Below are 12,482 nucleotides of genomic sequence, written 5' to 3' on the forward strand. Positions count from 1 at the left end.
GTGTCTTGTGACGAAGACGCCACCGGAGATAGCGCTGCTTCCATTAGCGCCACATGGAGTCTCGCTGCCCGATTCTTCCTGGTTTGTTTGGAGAACTTGGAACAGTGGGAGCAAGAATCAACACGGTGCGATTCCCCGAGGCACAGGAAACAAAGAGAGTGTCCGTCAGAGGGGGCAATTTTTCTGCCACAAGTCCAGCACCATTTAAAGAAACCCCACCTTGCGGCCATAGGCCAGAGGGAGGGGGAGGGAGTGTCTCCGCGGAGGGGAAGATAGTCCAAACTGAAAAACTAATGAAATTACTTTCCTTAACTAACTAATTGAGGTAAGAAGAGAAAGAAGGCCTAAAGCCAACAAACTTTACCGACCGAGGCGTAGAGGTCCTACCAGTGCGGCGATCAGAAGAGAACTGGCGGGATCCTCGTGTCTTCCCCCTAGTCATGCGCAGTGGAGCCCGGCACATGACTGGGGAGCGGGTGCGAAAAATCCCTTTTGCTTTCCAAAATACCGATTGGGGTCGACGCAGGCGCACTATAACCCCAGAGGTGTGATGCACAGAGACCACGAAGATCAGAGAGATCCCTGTATATTCATCATGGCTTTAATTCAGCATGCAATTACACACATTTAGATCCCATTGTCCAGAATGAGATTTTTAAGTATGCATTAACAATATGGGCTACATTTAAGTCCACATCTATAACATTTCTTACAAATTTACTTACTTACCCATGTCTGACTATCATCATTTCATAGGTCTGTATCATCTTTTCTAGAAACACTTTAACAGGCTGGACATTATGGGTTTTACAGCATTCATTTGCACATTCTAGAAAATCCTGAAATATAATTATAAAAGTGAAAATATGATTAATATTTTACAATGATTTTATTCTTTAATTATGAAGCTACTAAAACCTCTCTCTCTCACACACACACACACAAAATGATGTTTCATTAAAATATTAACTTTCAGCATGCATTAGTTTTTCTTAAAATACAAATGGTATACTTCAGTCATTTGGGTTATCCTGCTGGCATAATGGTACTTCTACTGGTGAAGGAGGGGAGCAATTTTGCTTATTCATCTTTCCACTGCAGACCCCTAAACCCTAATGCAGCATTTGGGGACTTGTTGGACTGCACCATTGTCCCTTATTACTAATATGCTTAATGATGATAATCTGAATTCAATGAATTAGTGAAACAGCAGAACAGTACATGTTACATATGATCTATACACTGAATGACTGTATAAAGTCTTTTTAGTGGGCACTAAAACTGGGTCAAAATTTTGTAACAGAGATTCTGATGGACATATAGCTAGACTTTGAAATGAAGTTCACTGACATACAAAAACAAAACCATGATATCATTATGCAATTAGAAACAACCAGCTGCTCTAACTAAAACTGGAAAATATTGAATTACTGTAGAACAGTTCAAATGTACTCACTTTGTAGTCAGCTTCAGGGAGTTTAATACCAGGGAATAAATCACTTGTAATGCCCATAAAGAGAGGTATGTCATGTGACAAAAATTTGGGCTCATTTACATCCTTGATTGATCTGAGAAGCTGAACAAAACAACAAAATGGCAGAAGAATTACACAGAAAGAAAATTCCAGTCGATATTACAAATATGACTTTAATGAGCGACTAAAAACAAGTCTGCATAATACAGAGTATGTGTTGCTAGCATGTTTTCGAATTTTAATTTGTACACGTGAAGCTGCCTTATACTGAATCAGACCACTAGTCTATCCAGGTCTATATTGTCTATTCTGAGTAGCAGCAGCTCTTCAGGATCAGGCAGAGGGAATTCATATCACCTATTACCAGATACCTGAACTGAACCTGGGATCTTCTGCATCCAAAGCAGATGCTCTACCTCTGAGCCACAGTTCTACCCCAATTAATCCAACTGCTCTGTCAGAGAATGATTCTAAAACTTGCACAGAATTCAGCTTGCAGGAAGGAGAGGTGTTCAAAGACCTTCCAATCCCTATCATGGCATTCTGTAAATAAGTCAGGGAGGTCCTTTTAGGAATTAATGTGTTATTGTGATTAGGCTGCTGGACGACCTGGGTTTAGATCTCCACTCTGCCATGACGTTTGCTGGGTGACCTTGCTGTAACTTGCTCAGCCTGACTTACCTGGGAAAGGTGTTGCAACAATAAAATGCGAAAAGGAGGACCATGTATGCTGCTCTGAGTTCCTTGGAGGAAGGATAAGATTTAAATGTACTAGACAGAGAGACAGATCTAGGATACTTGTAGATAGAGGAGTTTGTCACTGTCAATGCTGAATCAGTGTGCCCGACACCTCCAATCTGTATGGAGACTGGGATGATTCCCATACTGATCACTTCTTGCCCATACAGACTAGGAGAACATCACAGGTGCCACTGCAATAATTATTTAAATGCCAGAGGTCACCTCCTTCCATAACAACCTTTTCTTCCCCAGTTTATCTTCAAGTTATTGCTTTCAGGTGGGTAGGCATGTTTGTCTGGAGCAGCAGAAGTTACTGCTTTGTTTATGCTTCTGATCCATCCACAACTCTTCAATTTAGTTTTAGTACATCTACCTAATTAGATGACTACTTCAGGCATCTGATGAAATGGATTTGATCCATGGTAGCTTATGCTGACCTAGCTGAGCTCTGAGAAGCAGCAGGAGACAGAGCTGCTAGGGGGTGAGTGTTTATTTGCTTTCAGCTGAGGTGATTTAGCTAAGGGTACTGTATGGGAGGATAGTGTTTGGGAGTGTGTGCGTGAATTTTAAGTTGTTGCAGAGTCCTGGCTGCTTGTGAAGGGGTGAGAAAGGGTGATTGTTTGACTGTAATTGGATTGCCTGGATGTAATTTGAATAGCTGCTGGCCCTGTCCTCTGCTGGGTGAGGCTTCTGTTTACAGCTGCACCTCGCCAGAGGCACAAGCTTAGCCTAGGGATTCTTAGACCAGGGGCTCTGTAAAAAGCCCAGGAAGGACCAGAAAGCCAGGGCCCTAGTCTCCTTGTGTTCCCAGTAACATAAGTAGAATTCTACAAGGAGAACCAAATAAATATGAAGCGTTTTAAAAGGGGGATTATATTTAATTATTTTTAAAGCAATTATGAAGGTAGAATGCCAGCAGGGGGTTGGGGGCAATCCAGTGTTTTGCACGGAGTGTCACGTGTATGACTATCTGTCCACTGGACAGAAATCTTGGGTGTGTGCACGGTGCAAGGAGCTCCTGGTTCTCAGGGAACGCGTTTGCACCCTTGAGGCCAACGTGGCTGACCTGGAGAAGCAGAAACAGTCAGTTAGGTGCATGGAGAAGACTCTTGAGGACCTGTTACATATGTCCCACTCTGAAAATGGCAGCCCCGCCGCTGTCAGGGAGTATGAGGGTTGAGAAGAAACAGGGCACCATACTGAGGATAAGGAGAATGTGCCCTCAGAAGGGACCTCTTCTTCAGCTGGTGAATGGGGTATCCTTTCACACCAAGTAACCATCTCTGGGCAGGGGGGGCGCTCTTGGTAGTTGGTGATTTGATCCTTGGGCAGGTACACTGCTGGGTGGCAAACCCACATACTGACCATATGGTGACTTGCCTGCCTGGTGCGAAAGTAACCGACATTATGTGTGTTCTGGATAGGCTGGTAGACAGTGCTGGGGCGGAGCCAGTGGATGTGGTACATGTTGGCACCAATGATGTGGGGAAATGGAGTTGTGAGGTCCTGGAGGAAAAATTTAGGCTGCTAGGCAGGAGACTCAAGGCCAGGACTTCCAAGGTAGCCTTCTCAGAAGTGCTACCTGTTTCACATGCAGGGCCAGAGAGACAGGCACAGATTAGAAGTCTCAATGCATGGATGAGACGATGGTGTAGGGAGGAAGGGTTCAAGTTTGTTAGGCACTGGGATGCTTTTTGGAACAAGAGGGAGCTGTACAAAAGAGATAGTCTCCACTTGTCCCAAGAAGGAACCAGGCTGCTGGCGCTTAAAATCAAAAAGGTGGCAGAGCAGTTTTTATACTGAATATTGGGGGAAAGCCGACAGGAGATGAAAAGTCTCTGGTTCGGGATGACTCATCTCAAAGAGATGAAGGGGTAGCTGTTAATTTTCTACAAGGAAATGCATTAGAATTGTCCACTGAGACTGTGGCTAACGATATGGACTGCCTGGCAAGGTCTCAAGACAGCAAGAGGAAGATTGCGGGCTCAACATGCTTGGGAAATTATAGATATTTATATACAAATGCTAGAAGAGTCCGAAGTAAAATCGGGGAGTTGGAATACTTGGTGGTAGGGGAAAAACAGACATTGTGGGTATTTAAGAAACTTGGTAGGATGAGAAAAATCAGTGGGATACGGTGATTCCTGGTTATAAATTACATCAGAAGGATGGGGGGGAAGGGTTGGAGGTGGGGCAGCTCTGTATGTCAGAACGGGTATACAGTCCAGTAAGACTGAGAAGGTAAGAGAATTGGATTCGCTTTTGGAAATGCTATGGCTTGAACTAGTGGGTCCAAAAGGAAGCTTAATATTAGGAGTTTGTTATTGCCCACCAGATCAAAAGATAGTGGAGGATTATAAAATGATGAATGAATTAAAGATAGCGGCTAGACAAAATAATTAGAACATAAGAGGAGACACACACACTACACTTGATCTTAGCCAAAAGGCCGAGAAGCCAATGTTGGATCAGGCCAATGGCCCATCTAGTCCAACACTCTGTCACATATGTGATTTAACTACCCACACATTGATTGGGTCAATATGTGTTCTAGTCGAGAAAAAGAGATTGAGTTTCTAGACACTCTAAATGACTGTGCTATGGAGCAGATGGTCATGGAACCTACCAGGGGAGAGGCGATCCTTGATTTGGTCCTAAGTAACACTCAAGACCTGGTGAGAGATGTAAAAGTGATTGCACCACTTGGAAACAGTGATCATAATGTTGTTGAGTTCAACATTTGTACAAATAGAGAATTGGCCAAAAAGACTCACACAACCACTTTTAACTTTAAAAGGGGTAACTTCTCTGAAATGAGGGGACATGTGAGGAGGAAAAGGAAAGGAAAAGTAGGAAGGGTCAAAACCATTGGGGAAGCTTGGAAACTGTTTAAAACTACAATTCTAGAAGCTCAAATAAAATATATTCCGCAGGTTAGGAAAGGCACAAACAGGTATAAGAAAAAGCCTACATGGTTAACAAACAAAGTAATGGAAGCTGTAAAAGGTAAAAAGGATTCCTTTAAGCGGTGGAAAGCTAGTCACAGTGAGGCTGATAAAACAGAACACAGGCTATGGCAAATAAAATGCAAGTCTGTGGTCAGGCATGCAAAAAGGGAATATGAGGAGCATATAGCAAAAAACGTAAAAACCAACAATAAAACTTTCTTCAAATACATTAGAAACAGGAAACCAGCCAGGGAGGCAGTGGGGCCCTTGGATGACCAAGGGGTAAAAGGAGTACTGAAGGATGATAGGGAAATGGCTGAGAAGCTAAATGCATTTTTTGCCTCCGTCTTCACTGTGGAAGATGAGAGGTGCTTGCCCACTCCAGAGCCGCTGAGTTCGGGAGGGGTGTTGAAAGACCTGAGTCAGATTGAGGTGACGAGAGAGGAGGTCCTAAAACTGATAGACAACTTAAAAACTGATAAATCACCAGGCCCAGATGGCATACATTGATCCAGGCTGGCAGGGAATGGACCTATCGAGCAGAGGTCCCCCCCCCTCCAGGGGGACCTGGCAACCCTAATCACCAGGCCCGGATGGCATACACCCAAGAGTTCTGAAAGAAAAAGGATATTATAGCACTGGATAAAGTGCAAAAAAGGGCCACTAAAATGCTAAAAGGGCTGGAACACTTTCCCTATGAAGAAAGGTTAAAGCGCTTGGGGCTCTTTAGCTTGGAGAAATGACGAATGAGAGGTGACATGATCGAGGTTTACAAGATTATGCATGGAATAGAGCAGGTCAAGAAAGAAGTTCTTTTCTCCCTTTCTCACAATACAAGAACTCGTGGGCACTCAATGAACCTGCTGAGCAGTCAGGTTAGAATGGATAAAAGGAAGTACTTCTTCACCCAAAGAGTGATTAACACATAGAATTCACTGCCAAAGGAGGTGGTGGTGGCAGCTACAAGCATGGATGGCTTCAAGAGGGAATTAGATAAACATATGGAGCAGAGGTCCATCAGTGGCTATTAGCCACAAGGTATGGATAGGAACTCTGGGGCAAGTGTATTCTTGGTGCTGAGGGGGGGGGACAGTGGGAGGGCTTCTAGTGTCCTGGCCCCACTGCTGGACCTCCTAATGGCATCTGGTATTTTTGGCCACTGTGTGACAGAGTGTTGGACTGGATGGGCCATTGGCCTGATCCAACATTGGCTCCTCTTATATTTATCTTCAAGATGCCACAAGATTCTTTATTGTTTCCCTAGTGGTGTTTTTGTTTATAATTCAACATGAAAATGATTAATTTCAAAGGGCCAGCTTTGTCTACCTTTGCAACTGGTTCTTGTCTTCCATTCATTTGCATGAAGTAGAGGAGAGCCATGACTCAGGCACCATAAGAAACAAAAGAGTCATGCTGTAGGCTTCATTTAGACATCACTATAAGCTGTGATTCAACTAAAACCAGGCATGAACATGGCTTGTTGTCATAGACAACATTCTTCCTTCCATCCTCCAACTCTATTTTTATGTGAAGATCCATTCCTTAGTCATGTTCCAGTTTACCATGACATCTGAATGCAAATGCCTCAGAAAAGTAGAGTGGTGTTTACTAAACAAATTCCAGTTTTCTGAAGCTTCATCAAGACATCACAATAAATTAGCTCAAACTAGGGACTTGTGAAGGAAAAGAAAGGGGGGAAAGGGCATGCATGAATCAGGAACCAAGCTGTGCTCATGCTTGATGTCAAGTATAATTGCACCTTGCTGTAATGCCTGAATTCAGCCTAGATTTTACCTATCATTTAGAAGTACATTTCTCCCTGCTTATCTACAGGTAGGATAAAAAAAATTAAACAATGATACTGGGAAATTCCTTGAAAAGATTTGGGAGCACAAAAAATGGTAATAACTGAGATTAGGAACCTTCACTCAATCAGCAGTAACTATATACCATTTGCTTTCATACTGTCCTTTTCTGCTAATAGCCTGATCCTATGCAACTGCACTGAAGCAATTACTTGCATGATATTGCATACCACTGTTTCAGACTGACCCTGACAACCGGCTTAAGCACTGGCAGAGGCCGTCAAACTACTGGCTGCATAACCAAACTGGCTATAGCAAGGTCATCTGAAAGATATTTAAACAGCCAAGAGGCATTATATTTTACCGTGTTTGCAAGTTTATTTGGACATATATTCCTATGACTTAGTTACTTTTTAACTTTCTGACAGGGATCCAAAAAGAACTCTAGCAGTTGCAGAAATTTTGTATTCCTTTTGTCTATTGGGTGATAAGTGATTAACAACAACTATCCACTGCTCAAGATCAATGTATCATAGAGCTTTTATTGGATAAAAGGAAAACAGCCAAGATCTAGTTGAAAACTTGAGTGCTTGTCTTTAAAAATCAAACAAAAGTCCAGTGCCACCTTAAAGACTAACAGCATTTATTTCAGTGGGAGTTTTTATAAATCAAAGCTCACTTCCTCAGAGGGCTTCTTTTAAAACCTACATGGCTTGGGACTAGGATATCTGAAGTACTATCTTCTCTCATATGTTCCAGCGGAGGAGGGAGAGGCCCTCTTGACTGTGCCACCGACCAAAGAAGCTTCTCTGGTGAGTACACAAGACAGCACCTTTTCAGTGGTAGCCCCCATGGTTATGGAACACCTGGCTCCCTCACTCTCAGTCTTTGGGAAGGAGTTGAAGACAGCATTTGGTTAGTTTTTCTGCTTACTAGCAGTTTTAAACTATTGATTTTAACTAGTGATTTTATGTATTGTATTATTTTATTATTAGTTAAATTCTAAGCCACCTTGAATTTCTGTAAGGTAGAAAGGCAGCTAGTAAATGTTTTAAATAAATTACAGAGTAAAGTGAGGTGTGACTTATGAAAGCTCATATTGAAACAAATGTTAGTTTTAATGTGTCACTGAACTTTTGCTTTATTTTGCTGTAACTAATTCGGCTACTCCTATGCAACGCCATTAAAATTCACCAATGTGGAACTTACCAATATATCCTCATTCTCTACTGGGTATTTCAGTTTGAGGTTGCCAGCAGCTATTAGTACAGCTTTGACTGCACGCATACCATAGTCATAATGGAACTGAGATGAGAGTTGTTCTGAGCACAATCTGTATGTCATTACTATTTTCACTGATAATGGCTTAGCATTCAGAAACCCATAAGAGTACAGAGAAATTTCAGCAATGAGGGCATAGTTAGGAACCATCATGGCCACTGTTCGGAAAAGGACCTGAAACACATATCAAAAAGCATTGTATTATAATTTTGCAATAACAACAGGCAATAACAGCAGGCAGTAACAACAGGCAATGGTCTTTTATTGAGCATTCCCCAGAACTCTGATCAGTACTAAAACTACCAAAAAATTAACTATTCCTCCCACGATCGCCTTCCTTATCTGTAATTCAAAAATGCAGATGTAAGTTCTGCCTTCTCTGACCCATCCTATCTTTGAGAAGTTGCTTAGTCAGAACATTCCATTTCCAGCGAACAAAACAAAACAATCCCCCTAAAAACACAAGAGAGACAAAGGCCTCAACTGTTTTGCTGCAAATAGTCTCATCATGTGGACTTCTTCGTCTACTGGATACACTTAACCTCAAATCCAGACACAAATCACAGGTAGAACATAGCAGCCCCACACATGTACATGAAAGAGTTACCTTTGAGATCAACATTTGCAGAGAGTAATTTAACCCTTCTCCCCACAGTCATGCAAAACTAACAATTCGTGAGAGGCATTTGATATGTCAGGCCACTCCCCCCACCCACCCCCAGTACAAATGGTGGACACTTATTGCTGGAGAGATAAGAAAATATTTCCATTCTGTTGCCTGAGCCATTTGGTTCCTTAAGGCTTAAAAGAGTGCTGAAGTTCATGAAGAAAAAGGAGTTAAGATTTATGCAAATATCACAAACATGTCTGTATTACACCATTGGGAGAAACTAGGGAAGCTGGTCAAAAAATGTCACCATGTACTAACAATAGATTCCCATATGATGCATACAGAGATTTTGAAATTATTTTAAGAGATATGCCTTACTGAGATATGGAATTACTGTCAGTCAATACGTTAATTCTGGAATATTACCTTCAGATTGTCAGGAAGTTCTGAGCGACCTGCATATCCTGGATTCATGGTAATAGCAACAAAACAGTTGGGATTAAGTTTTAGTTCTGTCCCTTCAAAATTAAATATCTCCAGCTTCAGCTGTATAGCCCTCTGGATGCAAAGAATCTGTTGCGCTACCACAGACAGCACTTCCAGCTCAATACGATTGAATTCATCAAAGCAGGCCCAAGCACCAGAAGATGCCAGACCCTTGAAAAACTAAAGAATAAAATAAAAATGGTAAGCTGATCAAAGGAAGTATTCTGATGCCTTGGAAACATATATTGATATAACTTCTATACTTAGAACACAATTAAATCTGTTTGTGAGAAAATCAAATTGGGTACTTCAGGCAAGTAAGGTGGCTATATTAGAGGAAGCATACAATTGGATGTGTCCATATGTGAGTCTTCCAAATCTTACTCTGTGCTTAGGCAGTTATTTACTGATACCATGGCACTCGCCCTGATCCAGCACTGGTAGCTTCATACATTACTGTGAAGGAGGTGGGCGGGGAGAACCTGTACACTCTTTTTTCCATACATTTAGTGTAATTCCTGTGAGCACCTATTGAATAGTCTGCAAGACACTTGCCTGTGGAAAGATCAGGATTTAAACTAATACAATTATATTTTTAAGGGCAAATACTAGATGAGTTGCCAGTGATTTGACATTGTTCGTTTCTGTACTCAGTGTACTTGTATGAAACCAGGAACCATAGTGGAATACAAAAAATGACAATGTATAGCCTGAGCAATGAGGCGATATAAAGCTTCCTTCAGTTCTCAGAAAAAACAGGAGCTGCGGTGGCTCAAGTGGTTAAGACGCTGAACTGCAGGCTGTGGAAGGTCAGTAGTTCAGCAGTTCAAGACCCGGGTGCTGCAAGACGGGGTGAGCCCCCGTCTCTAGTTCCAGCTCCTGCCACCCTAGCAGTTCGAAAGCAAGAAATTGCAAGTAGATAAATAGGTACCACTTCGGTGGGAAGGTAACAGCGTTCCGTGCACCTTGGTGTTTAGTCATGCCGGCCACATGACCACGGAAACGTCTTCGGACAGCGCTGGCTCTTCGGCTTTGAAACGGAGATGAGCACCGCAACCCTAGAGTTGGATTCGACTGGCTTTCGAGCAAGGGAACCTTTACCTTTTTATAGCCTGAGCAATGAGGCGATATAAAGCTTCCTTCAGTTCTCAGAAAATAGCTATTGCCTTTGCTACAACCTAAAATGAGCACATGAGCAGGACCATAGCCACTCCATTTCATCAACAGAGAATTTGCTGCAAGTGCTTTGTCTGACATTTAAGTGAATGGCATGGTTACCGTTCTCAAATAGGTTTCTGTAAGCATCAGAGTTTCATAGAAGTTTGGGATACAGTGCTGAATTTTCTTTTCCTAGCCTATTTCTCCTGAAGAGAATTTTTTCTCCTCTTATAATTTGGAATAACACATGGCATTATATCATCAGTCTTATCCATTACAATGGCTGGACTGAAATACTTCAAAACATTTTAACACCACCATCTACCATGGTTTAGGATGGATACTCTTAGTATACTACCAAGTGATCGCTGATATTCTTATCTGCTTCTTAAATAAAATAAATATCTTACAGGAAGATACATTTCTAGTCCTACAGTTCCTGCTGTGCCTGATATTATTTGTACAAAAGGACATCCTTAATTTACTGGAGCCAAACATATTATAATTAACATAGCTGACATCTATCTTTTTAGCAGAAGTGACACATCAGTTGAAGCTGGATTAGATTAGCAATTTAAAACAGAGTTATACCTTTCTAAATCCACTGACTTCAGTGATCTTAAGAAGAAGAGAAGAGACTGGATTTATACCCCGCCCTTCACTTAGAGTCTCAGAGCGGCTTACAAACTCCTTTCCCTTCCCCTCCCCACAACAGACACCTTGTGAGGTAGGTGGGGTTGAGAGAGCTCTTTCAAGAACTGCTCTTTCAAGAACAGCTCTGACAGAACTATGGCTTGCCCAAGGTTTAGGATGTAACTATTTAGGATTGCACTGTTACTCCTTCAGAAACTACACTGTATGCTCTATGCTCTGCATGCAATCCTATTCACATCACTGAGACTACTGATAACCTGTGAAGTGAAGTGTATAGCTTTGTGTATAGTTTGACTGTTTAACAAATGTATCAGCCTATTTTATTATGGTCAAGCTGTGGATATTACTAGAAATGAAAAATAGTATAAGCATTTTGAACTAGGAAAACACACTTATCTTATAATTTGGGACACTTTACCTTCCCCATGGCTAGGTAATCAAGGCCGTCAGAACAGTTGAAGACAACACACTGCACAGCAAGAGCTTTAGCCAAGTCTTTGGTGGTCTCAGTTTTACCTGTGCCTGCTGGGCCCTCTGGAGCTCCACCAAGATTTAAATAAAACGCTCCAATCTAAGAAGAAAAGTAGTTCAAAATATTTTTAAACATAAATGCAGCCACAGTGTTTAGGTATAAAAAAACTACATTCAGTAAATGGCACAGATAAAGTATTGTACAAATGTCCACTCTTGTATTATTACACACTAGGAGTAATGCCCGTTGTGGGAAGAAATACAACAAGATCTAGAAGGAAGCTCCACATGAGTGCCTCGACTGTGGCTGGTGGGGCGGCAGAGGGAAGCGGAAAATGGAGGGAGGCAAGCCATGTTTCTTTCCTTCTGCTTAGCTATAAGGCAGGGCTGTCTCAAGTCATTTTGCTGCCCCAAGTGGGTAGAATGGGAGGACAGCCTCATGGTAACAGATATGGTTCTCTCCACCTCTGACTTATTTTTTGAGGGGGAGGGGGATGTTATGCAATGGCAGCTAAGGTAGAAAAGCACCTCCTCCTGTGACATGTTTTCTGGGTTCCAAGGGTCTGGAAAGTAGTTCCATAGCCGATTACACAGCTGCCAACTCTGGGTTGGGAAATACCTGTAGATTTGAGGAGTAGCGCCTGGGGAGGGCAGGATTTGGGGTGGGGAGGGACCTCAGTAGGGTATAATGCCATAGAATCCACTGCCCAAAGCAGCCATTGTCTCCAGGAGAACTGGTCTTGGTCATCTAGACATCAATTTTAATAGCTGGAGATCTCCAGGTGCCGCCTGGAGGTTGGCTTATGTTAATTTGGGGCGATGCAGTCACAGCTAAGGTAGAAAAGCACCTCCTC

The 12,482-nt window shown here is 42.2% G+C and overlaps 1 protein-coding gene across 1 annotated transcript in view; it reads right to left on the bottom strand.

Moving 5' to 3' along the window:
* Nucleotides 1-729: 729 nt before the first annotated feature.
* LOC107106845 (dynein heavy chain 12, axonemal-like) overlaps nt 730-12,482 on the bottom strand; it is a gene marked incomplete at its 3' end in the record, with an annotated part of 54,131 nt that continues 42,378 nt past the window's right edge. The window contains 5 exon segments of the mRNA XM_015407059.1: nt 730-839; nt 1,457-1,576; nt 8,178-8,423; nt 9,286-9,525; nt 11,576-11,728. Of these exon segments, the coding sequence (XP_015262545.1) occupies nt 730-839; nt 1,457-1,576; nt 8,178-8,423; nt 9,286-9,525; nt 11,576-11,728 (869 nt within the window).

This window comes from Gekko japonicus, unplaced genomic scaffold (assembly GCF_001447785.1).
Source record: "Gekko japonicus isolate JY-2015 unplaced genomic scaffold, Gekko_japonicus_V1.1 scaffold2234, whole genome shotgun sequence".
NCBI classification, from domain to species: domain Eukaryota; kingdom Metazoa; phylum Chordata; class Lepidosauria; order Squamata; family Gekkonidae; genus Gekko; species Gekko japonicus.